Consider the following 21,297-nt stretch of genomic DNA (forward strand, 5'->3'; position numbering starts at 1 on the left):
GGATATAGGTTGCAACAGAACTGTATGTCACGAACACCATGTAGGACAAACCATGACAAAGTTTTCCACACGTTAGGCCACACATACTCTGGTGTGGTAAAACCATAGACGTAAAACGCATCAAAGACAAGGCCCCAAGTGCTGTATGGAGTTATTGTTTTCTCCACAGAGAGACCCTTGCTGCAAGAAACTCTCTCAAAAGTTGCACGAAGTGTTGAATGATGTTGTAAAGTGAGTAAACTTCATCAAAGCAAGGCCACTAAATTGGCGTTTGTTTTCGTCTTTGTGCACTGACATCGATTCTGATTATCAAGCACTGCTGCTGCACTGCGACCCACCTGAAATAGCTTCGCGACCCACCAATGAGCCGCGACCCACCGGTGGGGAAGCAACTGCTGTAGTCTATGTCAGATAAAATGATAATTGTGTCGTCACCGTTGCAAGCAATTACTACGGTGTTACATCAACGCAAACCATCCAACGAAAGGTTAAGAACAAAAAAAGACATCAGTTGAGCAGCCATTTCTTACTAACCACGGAATGGGTGGCGTAGATATATGCGACAGGCTACTCTTCTCCTACAGACCACGACTTCGATCCAAGAAATGGTGGTGAAACCTTTTTGCCTACATTGTCAATTTATCAGTTGTGGCTGCTTTCTGCTTTTACAACCATGTAAATAAGGGTCCACGTCTATTAGGCGCAGACAGTTAGGCGTTGGTCAAATAGGCGCGCGCACTGTGGCGTCAGGATATTTAGGTGCGGAGCACTGTGGCGCCCGTTCATTTAGGTGCTATTCCTAGTAAAGTCTGCAGATTGTATCAGCTCAGCTTTCGCAAAACCTAGTTGGGGTTTTGATGCATAATGTAGTGTAGTGTGAATGAAAAACACAAGATTGCGATGTCCAAAATGTGAAAAGCGTATGCATAATTCAATTTAATTTATTTTTCTTTGTCAAAACGCAAAAGAAATGATATTGTGAAAAAGAAATACAGTAACAAAACCAATAAAAAGAAAAGGTGGCAAAACCTTAATGGTTTAAGACGTGCAAGAAAAGATCTAATATTGCGGTATATGCATCAATAAATATAGTTAAGCACGGCCACCAAAGCCTGATATAATGTTGCTTGTTTCATGATTTCAGTCGGACAATACCAATAAACCATTTAAGTTGTTATTCCTTGGTGTGGCTGTGAGGTGAGAACAGCAGGACTGCATCAAGCTCCTACTAAAATAACAGGATGGAAGATCTCTCTTCACCACTGCATCTTTTGACACGCACGACTTCAGGACAGAAGTTTAAGTTTAATCTTCATTTTGAGATGGGACGACCATTTGGGGGCAATAGAAATATGGTAAAAAGATTTCCTCTTTTTATCATATTTCTATTATGACTGATGCTGTGGGCCATCTACGTTAAGTTCTACAATAATACTTTGCTTTGCAATGGAAAAATATTAAAGCTAAAGCATGTCGATTATTCAAACGTCTGTTTCAAAAACTAGTTTTTTTTAATAGCCTAACTAATTTTTCTACTTCCGATACATCTTTCAACTCTTAAAAGTGGTCATAGGCAAACGTATCTTCTGCGCATTTTGGCACCAGCTTTGTCACTCTACGATAAGTAGTTTTTAAATACGCAAAAAATGGGGTATTAGAAACTTCAAAGGGAGTGCCTCACATCTTAATGACGTCATACTGAACTAAAATGTTGGGTGTCGTGTTTTTTACCCAAAACCACAACATATCAAATCCCAGGATTTTTGAAAAAAACGTGGTAATACAGTAGGTTTCAAGAAAACCAGTCGTATCCTAAAATCAAGGCTGCATAGCCGAGTGGTGAGAGCCCTGGAACGGCAATTGAAAGGTCGCCGGTTCGACGCCGCTCAAGAGCATGCGGCTGCGTCTTTGTCAGGACACTTAAAGGCATGCCTGAAGGTGGACACGAAGATTGGCTTCCTTGCCTTCCCGTTCACTTAATCTAAATCTTCAGCCACTTGGTGTAAGCCTGGATACGACAAACAAAAAAAGGCTAAAGTTCGGTTTGTAAAAAAGCTAATTACCCCTTTCCCACAATAATGCATTTCATTTAAGAGTAATTGTGGCAAATCAAATTTTCTGCCTACGTAATTAACATTGAAAACGAAGAAATTGATTCCAACTTTAATGATGTTATTAATGACTCTAGTAAAAGTAGCGATAATGAATGTGTGCATGGTTTGCAAAATATTGTTTGTTCGTAGTGTTATTGACATAAACTAGAGAATAGAAAATATATTACTAGGACAGAACTTTGTTTACTTATTAACTAAACCCATAACAAGAATTACCTACCAAGCATTTGAAAATTGAGAGCAACAAACTGACAGCCAGCGTTCCAGAACACTTGGGGCATAAAGTTAGAGGAATCAACACGAGCTCCTTTTGGATACACTCTGCTGGTCTGACGTCGGTTGTAGCGAACAAACTCCAGGGGGAAAAAAGTTAGCAAGCGTAAAGCAGCTGTCTCAGTAAATGATGAGATTTCATAAGAACGATTCCGGAATTCGGCCAACTGGAAGTTTTTGAACCTGCGTGGTAAACCCATAAGTACACTGGATAAAAACAGACTGCAAATTTAAAAAAAAATTAGTAATAATCATGTACTATTTTGCGTCCATTGGGGCAAATACAGTACAATGCGATGGTAGATGCAATACAAAAGACAACTGAAGCAGCAAAGAGACATCTATGAAAATTAAGCAATTGAGTTAGCTGATTCTAATTATTTTAACTTGCCATCAAAGGGACACTCTTGATGGAAATACTTTTTTATCATCTTTTTTTGAATAAAAAATAACTGAATAGCAAAGACTGCTCGGTTATGCAGCCGACCAACATTAAAACGATCCACACTTTTGAGGCTTCAACTAGTTGTTTTACGCAAAACATAACAGCGTTACTGGACTTTTGGTTCATGTTAAATTAAGCCATAGATTTAGAATTATAGACGAGAAACGATTCAAGAGAAAGAGGCCATACTCCTCTGTGCTACTAAGTGATAAACAAAAACCTCCGTAAATGAACAGTGTCAACATAGACACAGTTCCGCAGTAAATTTCCCTTCTGAAAAGAAATAAAAGGTAGATCTCCGTAGTTTGTATTGGAATCATTTACGGCATATGAAAACCACAAAATGTCTGTTGTCTAGTGATATTATATCAGTGCAATCCAGACAAAAACGTAGTCCAATTAAAGGTGGTAAAAAAGTAGACTCTCAGTTAAATGGACTCAAAAAAAGATCTATACCACACCTGAAGGGCTCAATATAATTAACAAGCGATGACATTGCTTCATACGCCTTCGATTCCTTTAACGCAGTTCCACAATCTGACGCACTGTTCTCGTAATCCAAGTTAGTGAAACTTCCTTCTTCTTCATCGATGCTGTCATCGTCATCCACTGTGAATAGGAAAAACTTTTTTCAAAACAAATGCCTATGCTGTTAACTTAAAATAGATAATGCAACCCCACAATTAGTGCACATAACAAGCAAAATTGATATTTACACACATTTTTTTTAATGAAGTTGCAGTGTCCGTTTCAAGGGCTTTAAATACATAGTCCAACGTTTAAAAGCGAAGTTTCATATGCAGTTGCTACCATAGGCGTCAAAATAGGGTGGGCGGCACCCACCCTGCGGTGAAACGAGGGTGGGCAAAATATGTATCACCCACCCTGTTTTCATGACACCTATGAAGTGTTGGTTACAATTATTTCCGTTTTTGTTAAACGCTGAATTATTAAACCAACTGCAGCACAACTTCTTGTTTTACGCTATGTCTCCCGCTAAGTATCCGAATAAACAAAGCAATTTCACAACAACGCTGTGTTGAAAAATGGCGGTACAGTACTCACTGCATTGTTGTTGCTACGGCAACTGCCACACGCTGGCAATTCCTGGAGAGAGAAAGCCTCATTTGATCTTTTCTCCGAATGGTCTCCCTCTCGTAACGTCACCATCAAACTTCAGTTCCGGGTCAGCGTAAGGGAATATGAATATGACATCATAATGAACGTGACAATAAAATAACTGATACAAACTAAAGACGTACTGAAACAATCGCTTTTTAAAAATCTTTCCTCACAAACATGGTGCTGGGTATAAATTGGGGCACCGCACTATGTTGTCAAGTGTCATTTCATTATTGAAAAGTTAAACATGCAACAAAGTCAAACATCTATTCGTGCATTCTTAAATCAGCTTCCAAAAGGCTTCGAGATGATAACGCTGAAGAAGCTACGTCCAGCACGAATGAACGTAGAGGTGACATTGATGAAGAAAGCAGTGCTTCAAGGATGGACAGTGGTGAAGTCAATGTCCCAGGCAATGCACCGGTAGTTGTAGAAAACAGCATGAGCCATGGATCTCTACCTGCTAGCATTTAACGTTAGCATGCTGCCGGATCAGCTTCCGGCTGGGCAAGGTCGTGTGTGTGTTGCAAAGGAAGCTTTTTTTCCGAATTCCAGTGGATGCGTCTTAACCCTGATAATACTTGTTACAGTAGTCACCTGTCCGAACATTTTGCGGCAAATCCGAAGGCGCCACTTTAAAGATAACAGGTCACGAGTCACGCGCTTTTTAGGTTGCAAAGGAAAACATAACAGAAATTTGTTTAGTTTAGCAGCGCTCATAAGATCGCAAGGCGCAAGAAAGCAAACATCAAACCTATTAAAGCTTAATTGCTGCAGCGACGCTAAACGCATTCTTTGTGAGAAAGACTAACCATTGCGAACATACATATTCAATGAAATCTGTTTGAAAATTCTCGCCCACCCAGAATTCCTCTCTTCTAAGAAAAAATTGACGCCTATGGTTGCTACAATATTTCTTATGATTCAGTAACCGTGTAGATTGTGCAACAACGCAGTTTTATGTCGTGACAATAGATAACTACTGTGTCATATAATGAAACCTAATAGCTTGCTGGTGCTAGGCTTCTAGTTGTTACATCCAGGCGCAGAAGCCAATGTACTGTGTATTCATCGAGCGTTGTTAGGTCCCCATGTCTATCTTGTGGTCGGTATACAGGACATTGATAGATAATGTGGTGTGCAGTTTGAAAATCTGAGCCACACGCACAAGATGGTGAATCGGCGAGGCCCCACTGGAACATGTTGCTGCTAAAACGGCCCACTCCAGTCCGCAAGCGATTGAGCTTCACCCATTCCTTCCGGAGTAGTTTTGCTCCAGATGGGGTGTTGGACTGTTGGTATTGGGAAGGACTGTGAATTGAGTTGGTTTCGCAACTTCTCTCCATTCACGGTTCCAAACTTCGGAAATGTGGAAGTTCGATTTGCAGATAGCTGCAGCATGTCGGGAGAACGGGCGTCGAGATTTCAAGCGCTGGGGCTTTTGGGAGTGCGAGTTTAGAACAATCTGGTTGAGGAGGTGGTCATCCTTTGACATAGCTTTAGGACCAGACTACGTACGTGGTTTTCCCTACGAAGTCTACCTGGGGCGATGCCTGATAGTACCGGCAGAAAGTCAGTGGGAGTTGGAAACAGGCAACCAGTGATTATTCTCATGGTGGTGTTGAGGGCAGTGTCAATTTCGGAAGTGTGTACGCTGTGGCACCAAGTGGGGGAAGCATATTGAAATGAAAGTGCTAGGCTATAATGTTGATTCAATGATACAATCTAATGTGAAACAAATAGTCAATGGACCCAACCCACCTTTTTCTTCATGAGTTTCTTCGTCATCCACTGAAGTTTCTTCCACACTTTTCCTTGGAAGCAGCGCCACTTCTTCGCTTTTTTCTTCAAAAATTGTTTCAGACTTCAACGACATTGTTTCATCTTCTATGAAGAACATGCAAAGAGAAAGAACTTTCATGTCAGACAAATAGAATTTGTCACAATGCAAAGACATTAGCGGCAAATAACATTGAATGTGACGGAAATCACTTCCATAAAAAACACATAGCAAATACAGTGCAAAGGACTTTTCTTATTGTGGCTTCCGTGTGTATTGTGAACGACAGAAATGGAAAAATTAAACTATGAGTTTGGATCATAATAAGGGCCATTAACAAACGGGCCGTAAAAAATCACCTTGTCCGCAACACTAAGAAATACAGTATATTCAGCAGTAGATAGGGAAGAAACATACATCAACCGTTAACAAATGGTGAAAATGACCAAGCGAAAAGTATTAAAACTAATTAAATGACTTATTTTTAGTGAAAATATTTTTAACAATTTTAGAGTTTCTCGACAGTCGAGTGTAGGAAGAATTGACAGCAATGAACATTAGGGTGCATTGTCTCCCCTATTTATCGTAACATGGAGAAGTGTGTTCCACTTCAGGAAAAATTCAGCCTAAAATTTATTTTGTTCAGGGACTCCCCCTTCCACTCCCGCCTGACCCCCAAAATTGGGGACAGAAAAGTTGCCATAACCCCAAAACTAAAATACATAGACGTGAAGTATTTGGTATTAAATTCATTGTCACTGTATGATTTGATTCAAATTTGGTGAAAAAAACATATTTTACAAACAAAAACTTTTTTCTACGTTTGTTGAAAACGTTCAAGTTGGACTCCCCTTTTAAAGCCTTATTCAAGGCTACTCTATGAGATAAAGAGTTATGGATCCGCCTCTTTTTAAAGCTTTATTCAAGTTTTGTATTATCAATCAACTGTTCAGTCCTCGAAATTAGCGGCTGCACACGACAATTGCAGTGGTAAATGCTGCCGCAAACGCCATAATGGCCCTTCTGCTAAATTTTTTCTCTCATATTTTTCACGCAACAAATACAAAAGAAAAGGAAACTAAAGTATGGCTAAAATTATCAAAGATAACTGGATACCACCTGATATATACAACATGCATTGAGATTCCAAATCAGTTCCTGAAATACAAGATAAATACAGGATACAATGTTGATTCAATGATACAATCTAGTGTGGAACAAATCTTCAATAGACCCAAACCCACCTTTTACTTCATGAGTTTCTTTGTCATCCACTGAAGTTTCTTCCACACTCTTCCTTGGAAGCAGCGCCACTTCTTCGCTTTTTTCTTCAAAAATCGTTTCAGACTTCAACGACACTGTTTCATCTTCTATGAAGAACATGCAAAGAGAAAGAACTTTCATGTCAGACAAATAGAATTTGTCACAATGCAAAGACATTAGCGGCAAATAACATTGAATGTGACGGAAATCACTTCCATAAAAAACACATAGCAAATACAGTGCAAAGGACTTTTCTTATTGTGGCTTCCGTGTGTATTGTGAACGACAGAAATGGAAAAATTAAACTATGAGTTTGGATCATAATAAGGGCCACTAACAAATGGGCCGTAAAAAATCACCTTGTCCGCAACACTGAGAAATATATTCAGCAGTAGATAGGGAAGAAACATACATCAACCGCTAACAAATGGTGAAAATGACCAAGCGTAACCGTAAGGTATTAAAACTAATTAGATGATTTATTTTTAGTGAAAACCTTTTAATTAACAATTTTGGTGTTTCTCGACAGTCGAGTGTAGGAAGAATTGACAGCAATGGACATTAGGGTGCATTGTCTCCCCTATTTATCGTAACATGGAGAAGTGTGTTCCACTTCAGGAAAAATTCGGCCTAAAATTTATTTTGTTCAGGGACTCCCCCTTCCATTCCCGCCTGATCCCCAAAATTGCGGACAGAAAAGTTGCCATAACCTCAAAACTAAAATACATAGACGTGAAGTATTTGGTATTAAATTCATTGTCACTATATGATTTGATTCAAATTTGGTGAAAAAAACTTTACAAACAAAACTTTTTTCTACGTTTGTTGAAAACGTTCAAGTTGGACTCCCCTTTCAAAGCCTTATTCAAGGCTACTCTATGAGATAAAGAGTTATGGATCCGCCTCTTTTTAAAGCTTTATTCAAGTTTTGTATCATCAATCAACTGTTCAGTCCTCGAAATTAGCGGCTGCACACGGCAATTGCAGTGGTAAATGCTGCCGCAAACGCTATAATGGCCCTTCTGCTAAATTTTTCCTCTCATATTCTTCACGCAACAGATAAAAAAAAAAAAAAAGGAAACTAAAGTATGGCTAAAATTACCGAACTGATTTGGGATAATTTTGGGGTGCTGAATCCGAATCTGACCTTAGATTTATCCTACCACGTCAGGTTTGTGAGATATGATAACAACAAATTGTTACTTTTGTCAAAAATGGAGAATTTGACGTTGCGTTTATCACACATACACATTGTGCTATATCCAGAAATCCAGGCCATGTGGTGCATAAATAGCTGAAATACACCCACAAACTATACCTTTGATACCAATTTGTTTTCTAAGCAACATTATTACCAAGACAGTAATAACAAGCTGAAAGGGAGGCTAAAAGTATAACTGACCCCCTTCCCCGTCAATGTTTTGCATGAAACCACAAAGATTTAAGCAGGCCTGTGGCAATGCTTGTCCAGTAACCTTATTTAGGCTGCTTTGGCCTGTCTAAGACTAACCTTTCGCTATAGCACTGCATATGCTAGTGGTAAACGCAACGCCAAATCTTTCACTTTTAGCAAATAAAGCATTTTTGTTATCATATCTAAAAAATCTGATGTGATAGTGAAAATCTGAGTTCAGATTCGGATTCAGCACCCCAAAATTACTTTAAATCAGTTTTCAAAGTTCAAACAGCAGAAAAAAATTCTTTTTTTGTAGACCAGTGTTATCATTTCATAGCTATTTCTTTTTAGATGTACTCGAGTGAAAAGTGTTTCCTGAAGAGCAAAAAAAAAATGTTTCTTTGTAAAATACGTTTTATTCACCAAATTTGAATCAAATCATATAGTTACAATGAATTTAATACCAAACACTTTAGGTCTAAGTATTTTAATTTTGGAGTTATGGCGATTTTTCTGTCCGCAATTTGGAGGGCCAGGCGGAGGATCTCTGAACAAAAAAAATTTTGGCTGAATTTTTATGAAGTGGAACACACTTCTCCACTGAACTTGAATGAAGTGGAACTTGTTACAAAATCAGTTTCAAAAAAAGGGGAGACGATGCACCTTAATGGACATGGGTTTCGCACATGAGGCTTGGCTTATCAGTATCGCATATGGCACCACTAATGTTGAGAAACTGCTGCTTTTGTCAGCCAATTGAATCTTTACCTTTGTGGAAAGAAAACAACTGAACTAACTGTCGCCAAAAATAAGCACTGTTGAGAAGTAGCAATCTTCCTGGTGTCAGCACTACCTGACTATTCAGTATCGAACAGTAAGCATTGTGTTTCGCTAACCAAACTGGTGTAGCCTCTCACTGTTCTATAGTGAGTAGTCAGCAAGTGCTGACGCCAGGAAGATCGCTCCTTCTCAACAACAATTTGAGTGTAAGAATTTTTTTTATTTATATGGATGAAATCTCATGTGAGTTTTATATGCATCACAGATTGTGCAGAGTTATCCGATCCTCAGTGAAAAACAGTTTGTAAATTTTGCGCTAAACTTTTTCCCATAGTGGCAACAATAAGCGAAGTCCCAGAGGTCTCTACAATTTTTTTTTACGACATGAAAAATTTAATTTTTATTACCGTGTTGATGATTTGCAATCAATCATATAAAACAGATTGTTGGTTGCTTTCGCCATGCTATAATCATCTAATAGTAAACACAGTAAACGCTTAAACCTGGCACGTTTTCTCTTATCTTTGATTGCATTTCGCCAACCAGGGACTTGTAGTAGTTTCCAATAGATAAGGCACTTTCGGACAAGGCTTTTTGAGGTTTTGATTTTTCAATCTTCATCGCAGCAATACCGTTTCGATGAGAGGTGTCAATACCCTCTCCAGATCTGCAGTTTTCAATGTTTTCGGCAACATGGGACACGGTTGACTTGCGTGCGTTTATGCTAGCAAAATGAGTTCTTGCATTTGGACATGGTGTCTTGGCACTGAGAGAACAAATGGAACCCGACGACGCCTTCCGTTGACGTCTATTGGCTACATCATGATGCGATGGCAACAAGGATACTTCGCTTTGGGTGGAACATCGGCGTTGTCGTTCTTGATTATAATTTGAAAGAAAAATGTATCAAATAAAAGGTTGGTTATGATAACTCGCCAATCATTTCAAAGTGCAGCAATCGTAATCATCATTCCAACCATGCTTTGATCAATACTGGCAATCATAAAAACTATCAAACTCAACATACACAACTCAATTCGTCATGCCAAAAAACGTTTTCAAAAGACACATCGGATAAACTTATGATTTTTAAGTATAAAAATAGAAAATAATGATGGAAAAACTGAACAAAAATTGAAACTTTTTCCAAGCTGCAAAAAATCGACTCAGCAACAGTCAAGATGTTGGAGTGAAATTCACCAACACAATTAGGCTACCATGAAACCTGCATTTGATAACGAAAAACTAAGTATAACAAAATGCTGCACAAGTGCTGACATCTCAGCAAGCTGATCACAAAAGAGGTATATACTCATTTTGTTCACTTTCTACGGAAACCTCACTAACAGCTACAAATACCAAAGTGTTTTGTTAAAGAAACACTATCAAGTGAGTCGTGGTGGTGCGACTACAGCTGTTTTAAAACATTTTTTTTGGTGGAATTCAAAACAAATTACTTTAAATTCCAAAATATGTTTGTGCTGAACGTCTGCAGACGTGAATAATTGACAAATCGTTTCGTTTTAAACAGCCTCCGCCCTCCGTTACATTCTTGCGTGGACTTCCATAATTTCAGCACATTTAATTTAGTTTATTTTAGTGTTACCTTCTTTTTTCACGTGTTGTTTCTTATTTTTGACAATGATCTTGTAAAGCAAGCTTTTAGGGGAAGGCAACATCTTCCCTTGTTCAATCTGTAAAAACAATACGGTACGGCAAGACTTAGCAAATGATGTAAACAAAATAACATTTTCTTGAGTCAAAATAACAAAGCAAGAGAAGCTGAACAGCGTCAGCAAACGCTGCATTTCAAATTAAAATCAGCAACAAGCACATAAAGGTATTGCAGTGGTTCCGTGATAAGTGATATTGTTACACTCAGTGATAATGCAAATTATCACATGAAGTAAGATATGCAATATGTAATAACATATGCCATACGGCTAAAATTAATTGTTGTTAATGAAAGTTAATCCAAGGAATATTTGGGTCCGCCTTTTGTTTTCTGTAATTGGGCAACGAATGCTATAATTTGCAACAACGTGAAAGAAGTTGCACAAACTTCATGTTCTTACAACATTCAAAAAGTTACAATAGAATTTGGCACTTTATTTACTACCAAAAGACCGGCTCTTTTTTAGCCTCCCTTTCAGCTATTTCCACTGCCACTTTTTCAGTTTAAAATATAAGTAAAAGTAAAACATAAGCATAAGTAAAAGGTTTCGAAATCTAAAATCTTTTTTCACAAGAAAAAATGATTTCGTTTTCACTAACAAATTCAAAATTTTCAGAAACTCTAAAAAAAGATGGCCTAGAACAGGGGCGGGCAACTTTGCAAGTTGGGGGGCCTGATATCGAAAAATAAAGTCCTTGAAGGGCCGGCCGAACAAAATAATAACTAACAATCCCTATTCTTTGTGTCCGTTCCACCTTTAAATATTACAGTACATTAATCAGCCAAATTTCACCTTGGTCTATGTTTCCGGTTTGCACTTGAGACTGAAAAAGATTCAAAGCCCCAGGCCTTTATGACGGAACATAACATATGACAAAAAACCGAAAACAAAGATTCAAACACCACAAAGAAAACAAACCAACAATCATTATTATGTGACGTAGTAAGAAAGTAGTGAGTGATTGCGACAGACCGTGACCACGGGCCACATGATCATGTATCACTAGGGCCATTTTTATTTTGACCTAAAAAAATTGTTTTGATTTTATTTTTACCTAACAAAATTGCTGGTTTCTAGAGGCCACAGTTCATCCTTGAATTGATACGTGTTATTCAAACATAATATTTTGTCGATTTCAGACCCAAATGAAATATTTTGTCAAAAAGTCAAAGTGTTTTATGGATTATAAAAAGTGCATCTTGTTTTTTGGCGAATGATTATGTAGCCTGTGTTATTTTGTCCTTGTGGAAAGGGAACTTTGCCTCGATTTTCTCCGCATGGTAAATTAAATTCTTCAGCAAGATCTCGACAAAGGTCTAAATCTGAAGACGATTTAGCTTGCTTCTCATGCATTTTAATATTACAGCATGTCAGGAGGTTATTCCTAAAAGCCAAACTGTTGATCTTCGAAAAGACCACGTTTGAGAAGAGGGAGTGTTTTATCAAAGTTTTTAAATACATAATAATGAATAAACAATGGACAATTTGCGATAAAAGTTACTGCTGATCCAAGTGGGTATTGTGACATATTTCCTGCTTTTATGGGTTCATCATCAGTCATCTCCGCCTGCAGCAGATTGCGCATCAACATGGTTTATTTGCTTCCAAGAGTGGCGATTTTGAGCCAACTCGCCCAATGTCGCCACGTTGAGTCCGGTCCATGATTAGATGTTGTCTTGCCATCGTTTTGGTTGTCTGCCACGTTTTCTTTTTCCTTCTACTTTGCCTTCTGTGCAAACTTTGCTGATTCCGAATTGTGATCTTTTAGTGTGGCCGAACAGTTTTAAAACTTTTGATTTTATTATTGCTGCAAGTGCAATGGGATGTAGTTTTGTCATAGTTAAAAGATCTTCTGTTTTCGTGGAGTATGTTTTATGGTTTAACAATTAACATGGTTTAATTGTGTCGCAATTCTTGATTTACAATGCTTCCACAAAGATTTTGATTAAAATTACTATCAAAAAACACAAAAAGTTTGTCAAAAACAGTTCCCTACGTGTTGAAAACAACTTTATTGTTTGATTCGTGGATAAACAAGGTCCTTTAAAAATTTTGACTTTATTGACTTTTGCGGGCCCGAGATATCACACATACATTTTGAACTGGACGTTGCTGCTCAAAAATTTGTTTAAAAACCACAACGCAGATTTAAACGTAAATAAGATATTTTAAACAAGTTTGGCATTGGCTGTATTGTGACAAATGATACCCGAACGTCAAATGAATGGTCAGCCAGTTGAACATGGAAACACAAAATCTAACTTTTGAACTGAAACAAATTTCTTCAGCCATGTAGCGATATCAACACACTTAGGCAGATACGTAGAACAAACAATGTGTAAATAACTAAACACAATTAGATGTAAAACAAGAAATCCAAACATTGCAACCTGCCAGGGATTCATCAAGGTGGAGATGCTAACTCACTTTGCAGCTGACTGCCATCGAGTTGAAATCAAGACAACCTTTTTACATCCCTCGTTACGGGTTTCCAATGCAGATTGTGTAAATGCACAGACACTACACTGTCAACAAGAGGTTCATATTTACTGCTACACATAGGACCGTCTACCAGCCAAGTCGGGACAGAAGTGCCAAACAATGAACGTTATGAAAACTTAATCAAGCGATCCTGAGGAGTTTCGTTTGTGGCAGTATAAAGCAATGACCGGATCGATTGCAAAGCCTTGGGTAACACAGTTACCCAGTGGGCAGTGCGTCAATTTTTCGATCTTAAACACAGTTTTATGGCAGTTCATACAATACCATTGCAACGTTCACACTGAGCATTACCTTGGGGGTTACACACCGAAGTGAAACTAGTCGCAAAAGACAAATTTCTCAAGTCCTCTTTTAACCTCTTAGAAAACTTTAGAACACTTTGATGCTATCAGAATGATGGATGCTACGCGTACTGTACAATACACTGAAAACAAATTATGCAAACATGAAATCACAGTATTGCCACTGGAATCTGCAAAAGGAAATACAAACGAGAAGCGAGAATACTCTTCCACAATTATAAAAACAAAACGATTTTTGGAAAGTGATGGTATCAGACCTTTAAAATCTATGTTCAGTCTCTCAAACAGTTGGGTAGATTTTATTACAGTAACATTAGGTGGCTTATAAAATCGTGGCTTTACTTCACGGCATGCTTCACAATTAGCAGTCAAACATCGAACGTCTTCAGCTGAATACGGTAAATTTTTCATACAAATAAAACGAAACATTCTTGTCACCCCTGGTGACATAATTTGTCGTGAATTTCATATAGTGTAGTGTCTGTTGTGCAGGCACAACAACAACATATTCTTGAAATTACATTTGGTGTTATGCTTCAAGTTCCAGGCTATAGATAACTTCATAAGAAAATTGTGAGTTCAGCTCTCCATCGGAGAATTTTGTCGTTTTTAATTTTGCCACGATTTGTAATGTTAAACATAAACTTCACCGAATTTTGATCGGCGACAAGGCTGAAACGACGGCCGTGGAGAAAATGAAACCATTTTCGAACAGCTTCCATTGTTGCCATGGCCTCTTTCTCAACACTTGCATGATGCTTCTCATTGCGATTCAGTGCTAGAGAAAAATGCAGCCGGTTTGCCGCTTTGTTGAAGTATTGCTGACAGTGCTACGTCCGACGCATCGGTTTTAACAAAAAAAGGCAAAATTTCAGCAATAACTTGCAACGTAGCGCCTGCCAACACTTGTTTTAAGTTTTTAAATGCGTTCTCTGCATCTTGATTCAATGGAAAAGATGCAGTTCCCGCTACAGACTTAATCTTATCTGAATATTTCGGTATCCAACGTGCATAGTATGCTAATAACCCAACAATTCGGCGTAGAGTCTTTGCACTCTGGGGCACAGGCATTTGAAGAAGGGGCCTTACTTATTCTGGATCGGGTTATAGTTCCATTTTGAACTCTATACCCTAGAAGATCAATCGTTTCACATGATTACTTGCACTTCTTTTCATTTTTTGTTTTTGTTTGTCGTATCCAGGTTTACATCAGGTGGTTGAAGATTTAGATTGAGTGGACAGGAAGGCAAGGAAGTCAATCTTCGTGTCCACCTTCAGGCATGCCTTTAAGTGTCCTGCCAGAGACAAAGCCACATGCTCTTGAGCGGTGTCGAACCGGCGTCCTTTCGATTGCCGTCCCATGGCCCTCACCACTCGGCTATGCAGCCGGCCACTTCTTTTCATTAAAATTACGATTGCAGTCTTTAGCAACATCCAGGAAATGACCCAGATTTCATTGTGCTCCTGTTTTGTTTTGCCAAATACTGTTACATTGTCTAAGTAAGCAAAAGTACTTTTATAAGAATGTCGATTAATAATGTTATCTAATGCTTTGAACCCATGGTACAGCACTAGTTAAGCCGAATGGAATGACATTATACTCGTACAGTTGACCATTTGCTTTAAAAGCAGTGTACAAGTCCATCAGCTTCAAGAATTTCAATTTGATAAGCACTTTTGAGATCAAGTGTGCTGAAGAACGTGTATTGTGCAATTTTACTTTCTTGATCTTGCATATTGGGTAAGCGTCTAAACTTTGTAGCAATAGGTTTGCAACATAGGCGCACCCTTTTCAAAAAAACGTAGGGGGGCGAGAAAGGTGATGATGTCATAACCATAAAGTTATTACTTATAACGTCTAAACGGTTTGCTGTCTTGCGCGCTCGGATACTTACTGCAACGTTATTAGGGAATAAGTTTCTGATCGCTGATGTCGTCTTTTCTATGACGTAGCCCCTCCACAAGTGAGCCCGGCGTTCCAAGCTTTCCAGACGCGGAAGGATCCTTCGATTGAGAGGGAGGCCACTTTTTTAGCCACCTCTGCTACCCCACGAGCAGGAACGCCCAAGGCCGTCAGAGCTCGAGAGCTCGTCGGGGCATAGCTCCCGAGGGAGCCTACGACGAACGGAAGTGACAGGACGTCCCTGCAAGGGCGCTTCCTGTCTTCCTTTATGTTGACACATAACTCGCCTTACTTGTCGTGTTTCCTGTTGGCGGCTTTTCAAAGAGAATCCGCGCCGTTGTCGAACGGGCATGTGACGTCACATACGACCGTGACACCGTCAGGGCGTTGCAAGACGATGTCAGGACGCAGATCGGCACCGCCGCCTTCCACGTGCTGTGGAACCGTACTATCTATGGCAAGCCCGGGTTGCCATTCGGCAGGCACGTGCCCCACGATCTCCCTCAATACTGAATTGTGTCGTTTCGTGACGACAGTCATCACGGCAGGGCAGTGATTCAATATGTGGGGGAGAGTCTCTTCCGCTTTCCCACATGGGCAAGAGCAACGTAGGCTGCTTTTCACTTTTGGCATTTCTTAAGTCCGTTTAAATGATATAAATATTTTTCGTGAAGTATTTTATCTTTGAAATACCACTTGTAATAGCCATTTTTGTTGCCCTCAACCATCAATTTACGGGGGACGCCGCCCCCGGAGGTCGGGGCGTATGGTTTGCAATCTGCAGTCAAATGTTCGAAAAGTTGTGGCTTGAGAGGTGTCTTAATTTTTCCTAGAGCGCCAAGCTGAAGTAATGGTTCCTTTCCACCAAAATCAATTTATACTGACTCGTGTTGTTTTAAAAAATCATGGCCCAAAATTACGCCAGTCAGTAAGTGTTCCAAAATCACCAAATTGACATCAACACATTATTTGCGTTGCTCGGATTCAATGTTTACTTGACCATAACCTTGACACATTTCGTTTAATTGCCATTCCAATTTTACATGATTGAGAGTGAACAGCAAGGTTATGCCTTCGAACAAACTCTTTATCCAGAATTCTACCTGGCTTAAACTTGATCCGGTGTCAATTAATGCATTAGCCCAAATGCTGCTGGGTGTAGATGTAGTTACACAATAATACATGCTTCTCATCTATCGCTTTTGCCTCATTCGCCAGATAGTCTTTGATGAAAAAGAAGCCGAGTGTGTTATAGACCGGGAGCCCGCGACGTCTACCCTAGGTGAAAACGTTACCAATTTTTACTCATACAGCGATGTCCGGTGGTATGTGGGTACTCATAATCTGGAAGTCTGCCGGGCCGCCGGTGGTGGGTATGGGAATGGGGGGCATATTTCATGGCCCAAAAAATGCGCTTGGTCAGCTGAAAAAGTTACCGCCTGAAACTTAGTTGGTTGTAAAGTAAATTGTTTCTAGATGATTGTCTGGTATGTGACAGACATTTTCGGTGGTGAGGGGGGGGCTCTGACAGACAAGTTTTATACCCCCCAAAATTTGCGCTAGGTCAGCTGAAAAAGTTAACGGATAAAACCAACTGATTATTAATCTGTGAGTGTTAAGCTTTACAAAAATATATGTGACAGACAAATTTGGTGGTGAGTGTCCCCTGACAGACGACCTAAAGTAGGTGACCCCCCTACCTTGAGCTAGGTCAGCTGAAATAGTTACCGGATAAAACCAACTGATTATTAATCTGTGAGTGTAAAGCTTCACAAAAATGTATGTGACAGATAAATTTGGTGGTGGGTGTCCCCTGACAGACGACCTGAAGTAGGTCTAGGTAACCCCTTCCCTTTTTGAGCTAAATCAATGACAGGAGTTACCGCTAACAAAAATTTGAAGAAGTGTTTTGTTTTATGTGTGCACAACAGAAAATACGTATTACGTATAACAGGCCAGAGTTGGAAAAATCATGATTTTTTTAAAAAAATCGGATTTTTTTGATTTAAGTCGAATTTTTTTGATTTAAATCAGATTTTTTTTTACATAATAAAGCGTCGAGTTTACTTGGGGGAAAAGATCTTTTTAGTAAGATAGCAGAATTATTTTTAACCCATTGATTGATTGAAAGGCTTTGCTTTGCAAGTGTTTAATCATTTTTATTATCATATTGTAGGCTAGCCTGTCTATTGCACATATTTTTAAGTAGGTGCCATATGTTGCTTTATACTTAATCATAATGTGCATATCGAGATTGAGGTACTGTACGTCTCAGACTGTCATCTCACTACACTAAGATCTTTCCTTATGTTTGAGGGCACATCACTTTGCTTTTTTGCTCAACTGATGTATAGCCTACAGCCAGACTTTTTGCAAAGAAAGTTTAATTGTGTAATATATGTTACCGACGTACCATATCAAAACAATAAAAGTTCAGATGACACAAAAATTGCAGTTTATTTTGCATTGAGAAGTTTGTACATAAATACAAGCTCGCCAGCTTTTGCAGTGCCCAATCGATTTCGAACTTCTGATTGAACCAGACCAAAAGTGGAAAAAACTTGCTTAACTTCAGCACTAGAAGCTTTTGCTGCCAAAACTTTTAGAGCTATCTTTAACATATCACTGCTGATTGTGTCAGACTGAGACTTCCACCATACCAAGGGTGTTACTGATTTGATCACATCTTCTTGAAACATGCATCTATGGTTTGAAAGGCCCAGCTTTAGCACGATAATTGAGAACTTCTGACAAAATGATTGGGCTAATGTCACCAGCAAATTCCATTGCCTCATCAATTTCTTCCAAAGATAGTCTGCTACCTCCATATTGGGGATCCAATATATTGGACAAAAAGTGAGCCGGAGTACAAGCTTGCTTCATGCGATTTTTTTAACTTAGCAAATACATTGGAGTGGCCAGCATTTCGTAGATCTCGTTCTAAATTTTTGCAGACATCTACGGCTTCACTTATGCAGCATTTTTTTTACCTAAAAAGCTCTAGCCTAGTATACCGGTACTATGTTTAGTGAACAACAACAACACTGTTTGTGAACTACCATAAACTAAGTTGCCTTTCAAAAGATGCATAGCCTATAGCCTTAAGTATTTAAATATAACTTTTGTTTTACACAGAAGCAGGGAAACGTTTGTTGATGTATTTATTTATATTTTAGCAAATAAAAAATCGTTTGATTTTTTTAATTGATTCTTTTGATTTTAATTGTTTGATTCAAATCATGATTTAAATCAATGATTTAAATCATTTGATTTAAATCAACCAACCCTGTAACAGGCAATTTAACTACTAATGGAATACCAGAATAAAAATGATGCAAATTGAGCAAGCATCCAATTTGGTTAAGGGTTAGTTAGATCTACAATAACAATCACTGTTAAGGGTAGTCTAATAATACTTGAAAAGTTTTTGTCTGAACTTTTCTTCAATACTGAATAGTCTAGCCAATATAAGAAAAAATGTGTAGCGCCCTGCGTTTCACCTTAGGTCTTTTTAACGTTTGTTACCGTCGTGAAATCTATAATTGTGCTTCGGGATTTTCACCTTAGGTCTTTTCAACTTTCCTTAGGTTGTTACCGTCATGAAATTGTCGTTCTTTTGCATATATGTAACGTTACCCAGTAATTCAAGTAATTTGTAGTTGTGCCTCAGGATTCTGAAGCGTGATTAGGGATTTGCGTTCCTCAAGAACTTGCATGTTAATCAGCTAAAAGCATTCTTGCAAACGGCAGTTTCAATCACATATGCGTAGTTTTTCGTCTCTTCAACGTTTTAGTCTACAGATGCTTGATTCCTCAGCGACTATGTATATCGCGTTTTGGCCTACAATTCGATAGACAGAGAATTTTACTTTTGGTGTAGGGCGTATGTCAGAGTATGGTATATTTTTGGTGCAGCTCACTATGATTTTGGTACAGTAGTGATATTACTTCTGGCTCCGTCAGTCAACGTTCAGTGTGCAGTTTCCTGGGTTGGAATTATGACTTGAATTATGTTCTATTTGTAACCAAGGCGATTGCAATCTTTTAAGTTATGTGGTGACAATAATAATCATACATGTAGTAAAGAAGTACAGACATCGTTCTTGGATCATTTCTGCCACATTGTTGTGCCCGAAATGTCGCTGTAGACTAGTACTACAGCTAGGTATGAGCGGATAAGTTAAATTACCTGCTGTCCGCTACAAATGTTTGGCAATGGTGGTGAGTCATTGACTAAAAAAATAATTCCAAGTCAGATTCATCTTCCGAGTCGGAATCTACGCTCCACTGTTCATCACAACTCTCAATGTCATCCTCAGCACTTCTTTCCTCCGATTTAGCCTACTAAATAGCTCAGATGGTATATAGCTGCGCCTTCAAACCAGCCTAAAATGGTAACTTCATTTGCTTTCGACCAGCCATAATAGTGACATTTGCTCGTTTTCTTTAACAATTCTGTGATTGCGTAATTGTTTTGCGGCATGCTGGCATCTTCGGCTTGTTCTAAGCCTGCAAGATATCGCAACTCTGTTACAGGAGCAGGTCTCTGTGTAACTGTGACACAACATCTTTTTATGGCACTTTTTGAGTTCCGAAAGCCAATTATTTCTTTTACCTGTGACGCAGCGTCCCTATTTGCAGTTTGCTCTAAAGACAGATCGACTGCTGTCCTAGAGTAATCCTTTTTGGTACGCCTAACTAAGAAAGCATCATTATCCAGTATAGCCCTCAGTTTCGGATCCGCGTTTTTTTAGTTTGTTGTAGAACAACGATCCCCATCTTGCATAATTTGGACGATTCAGAGCGAAATATATTTCTAGAAGTATTGGTACAATAACCATGTAACCACTTACGTCGTTCATCCTGACGCATCTCTGCACTTCTTGATAGAGTCGGTTCATTAAGAACACGTATAGTGTCCAGAACTGACAGGTTTCACCAAACACTCCATTCATGGACCTGTTAAAGCATTCTTCATACTTTTCCCGATGTTCGGTAACGACTAGATTGGGCAACAGGCCAAGCATGCTTTTACTTTATCAGGGTCAGTTGGAATAGTGGACATGACTTGCTGGAAGTTGTCAATTTCATCTGCATCTAAAGTTGTCAAAAATCGATCGTATTGCTTTCTTTTCATGACCTTGGCTGTAATTTCGTGCCCACGAGTACAGTACACCTGTTGTAAAATTTCCTATAATGAACCCTTGTAGTGATCCCTCGGCAAGGATCTTTGACTCCGACAATATGGACTCTATCCCGCAATCATTTATGAAGGTTCCTTTTGCTCCAAAAAATGCAAGATCCATGTGGAAATTCCCAAGCATAATGAGGAGATTGTCAAAAAGAGGGGCTTCAATGGCTTGAATGGAGTAGGTTTTTTGTGCAACCAGGGGTGTGCAACAGCTACGTCATACGTCACCACAGCATATTGTTGATGAGTTTCAGTTGCTGACCTTCATCGTTCTAACCAGTGTTTCTTTAACAATGTTATTGTTGGTTGGTGATCTTGTTATTGGGTCCATGTAACATATTCGCTGTAGCGGTAGGCCATCCACTCTATATTTGCTCATGAAACCAGCACAGAGTGGAGTTGCAAAATCTCTACTTTTGCTGAACCAATACATATCTAGCGGCTTCATTTTGCATGTCAAGATGGACTCTTTATCCATTATTTCCTGAATATGATCAGATGCTTCTCTCCCACGGAACGTGATTCTTACTTTCTTCCTGTGCTAAAGCGG

At 38.9% G+C, this 21,297-nt stretch overlaps 1 protein-coding gene across 1 annotated transcript in view; it reads right to left on the reverse strand.

Moving 5' to 3' along the window:
* The window catches only part of LOC145774883 (1-phosphatidylinositol 4,5-bisphosphate phosphodiesterase beta-1-like), a 208,413-nt gene that overhangs the window by 84,322 nt on the left and 102,794 nt on the right, over positions 1-21,297 (reverse strand). Inside the window, exons 14-18 of the mRNA XM_082586214.1 lie at positions 10,780-10,867; positions 6,979-7,104; positions 5,716-5,841; positions 3,294-3,441; positions 2,335-2,570 (exon numbers count right to left, since the gene is read on the reverse strand). Coding sequence (XP_082442340.1) covers positions 2,335-2,570; positions 3,294-3,441; positions 5,716-5,841; positions 6,979-7,104; positions 10,780-10,867 — 724 coding nt within the window. The remainder of the gene's footprint in view (positions 1-2,334; positions 2,571-3,293; positions 3,442-5,715; positions 5,842-6,978; positions 7,105-10,779; positions 10,868-21,297) is intronic.

This window comes from Aplidium turbinatum, chromosome 7, assembly GCF_918807975.1.
Source record: "Aplidium turbinatum chromosome 7, kaAplTurb1.1, whole genome shotgun sequence".
Lineage (NCBI taxonomy): Eukaryota > Metazoa > Chordata > Ascidiacea > Aplousobranchia > Polyclinidae > Aplidium > Aplidium turbinatum.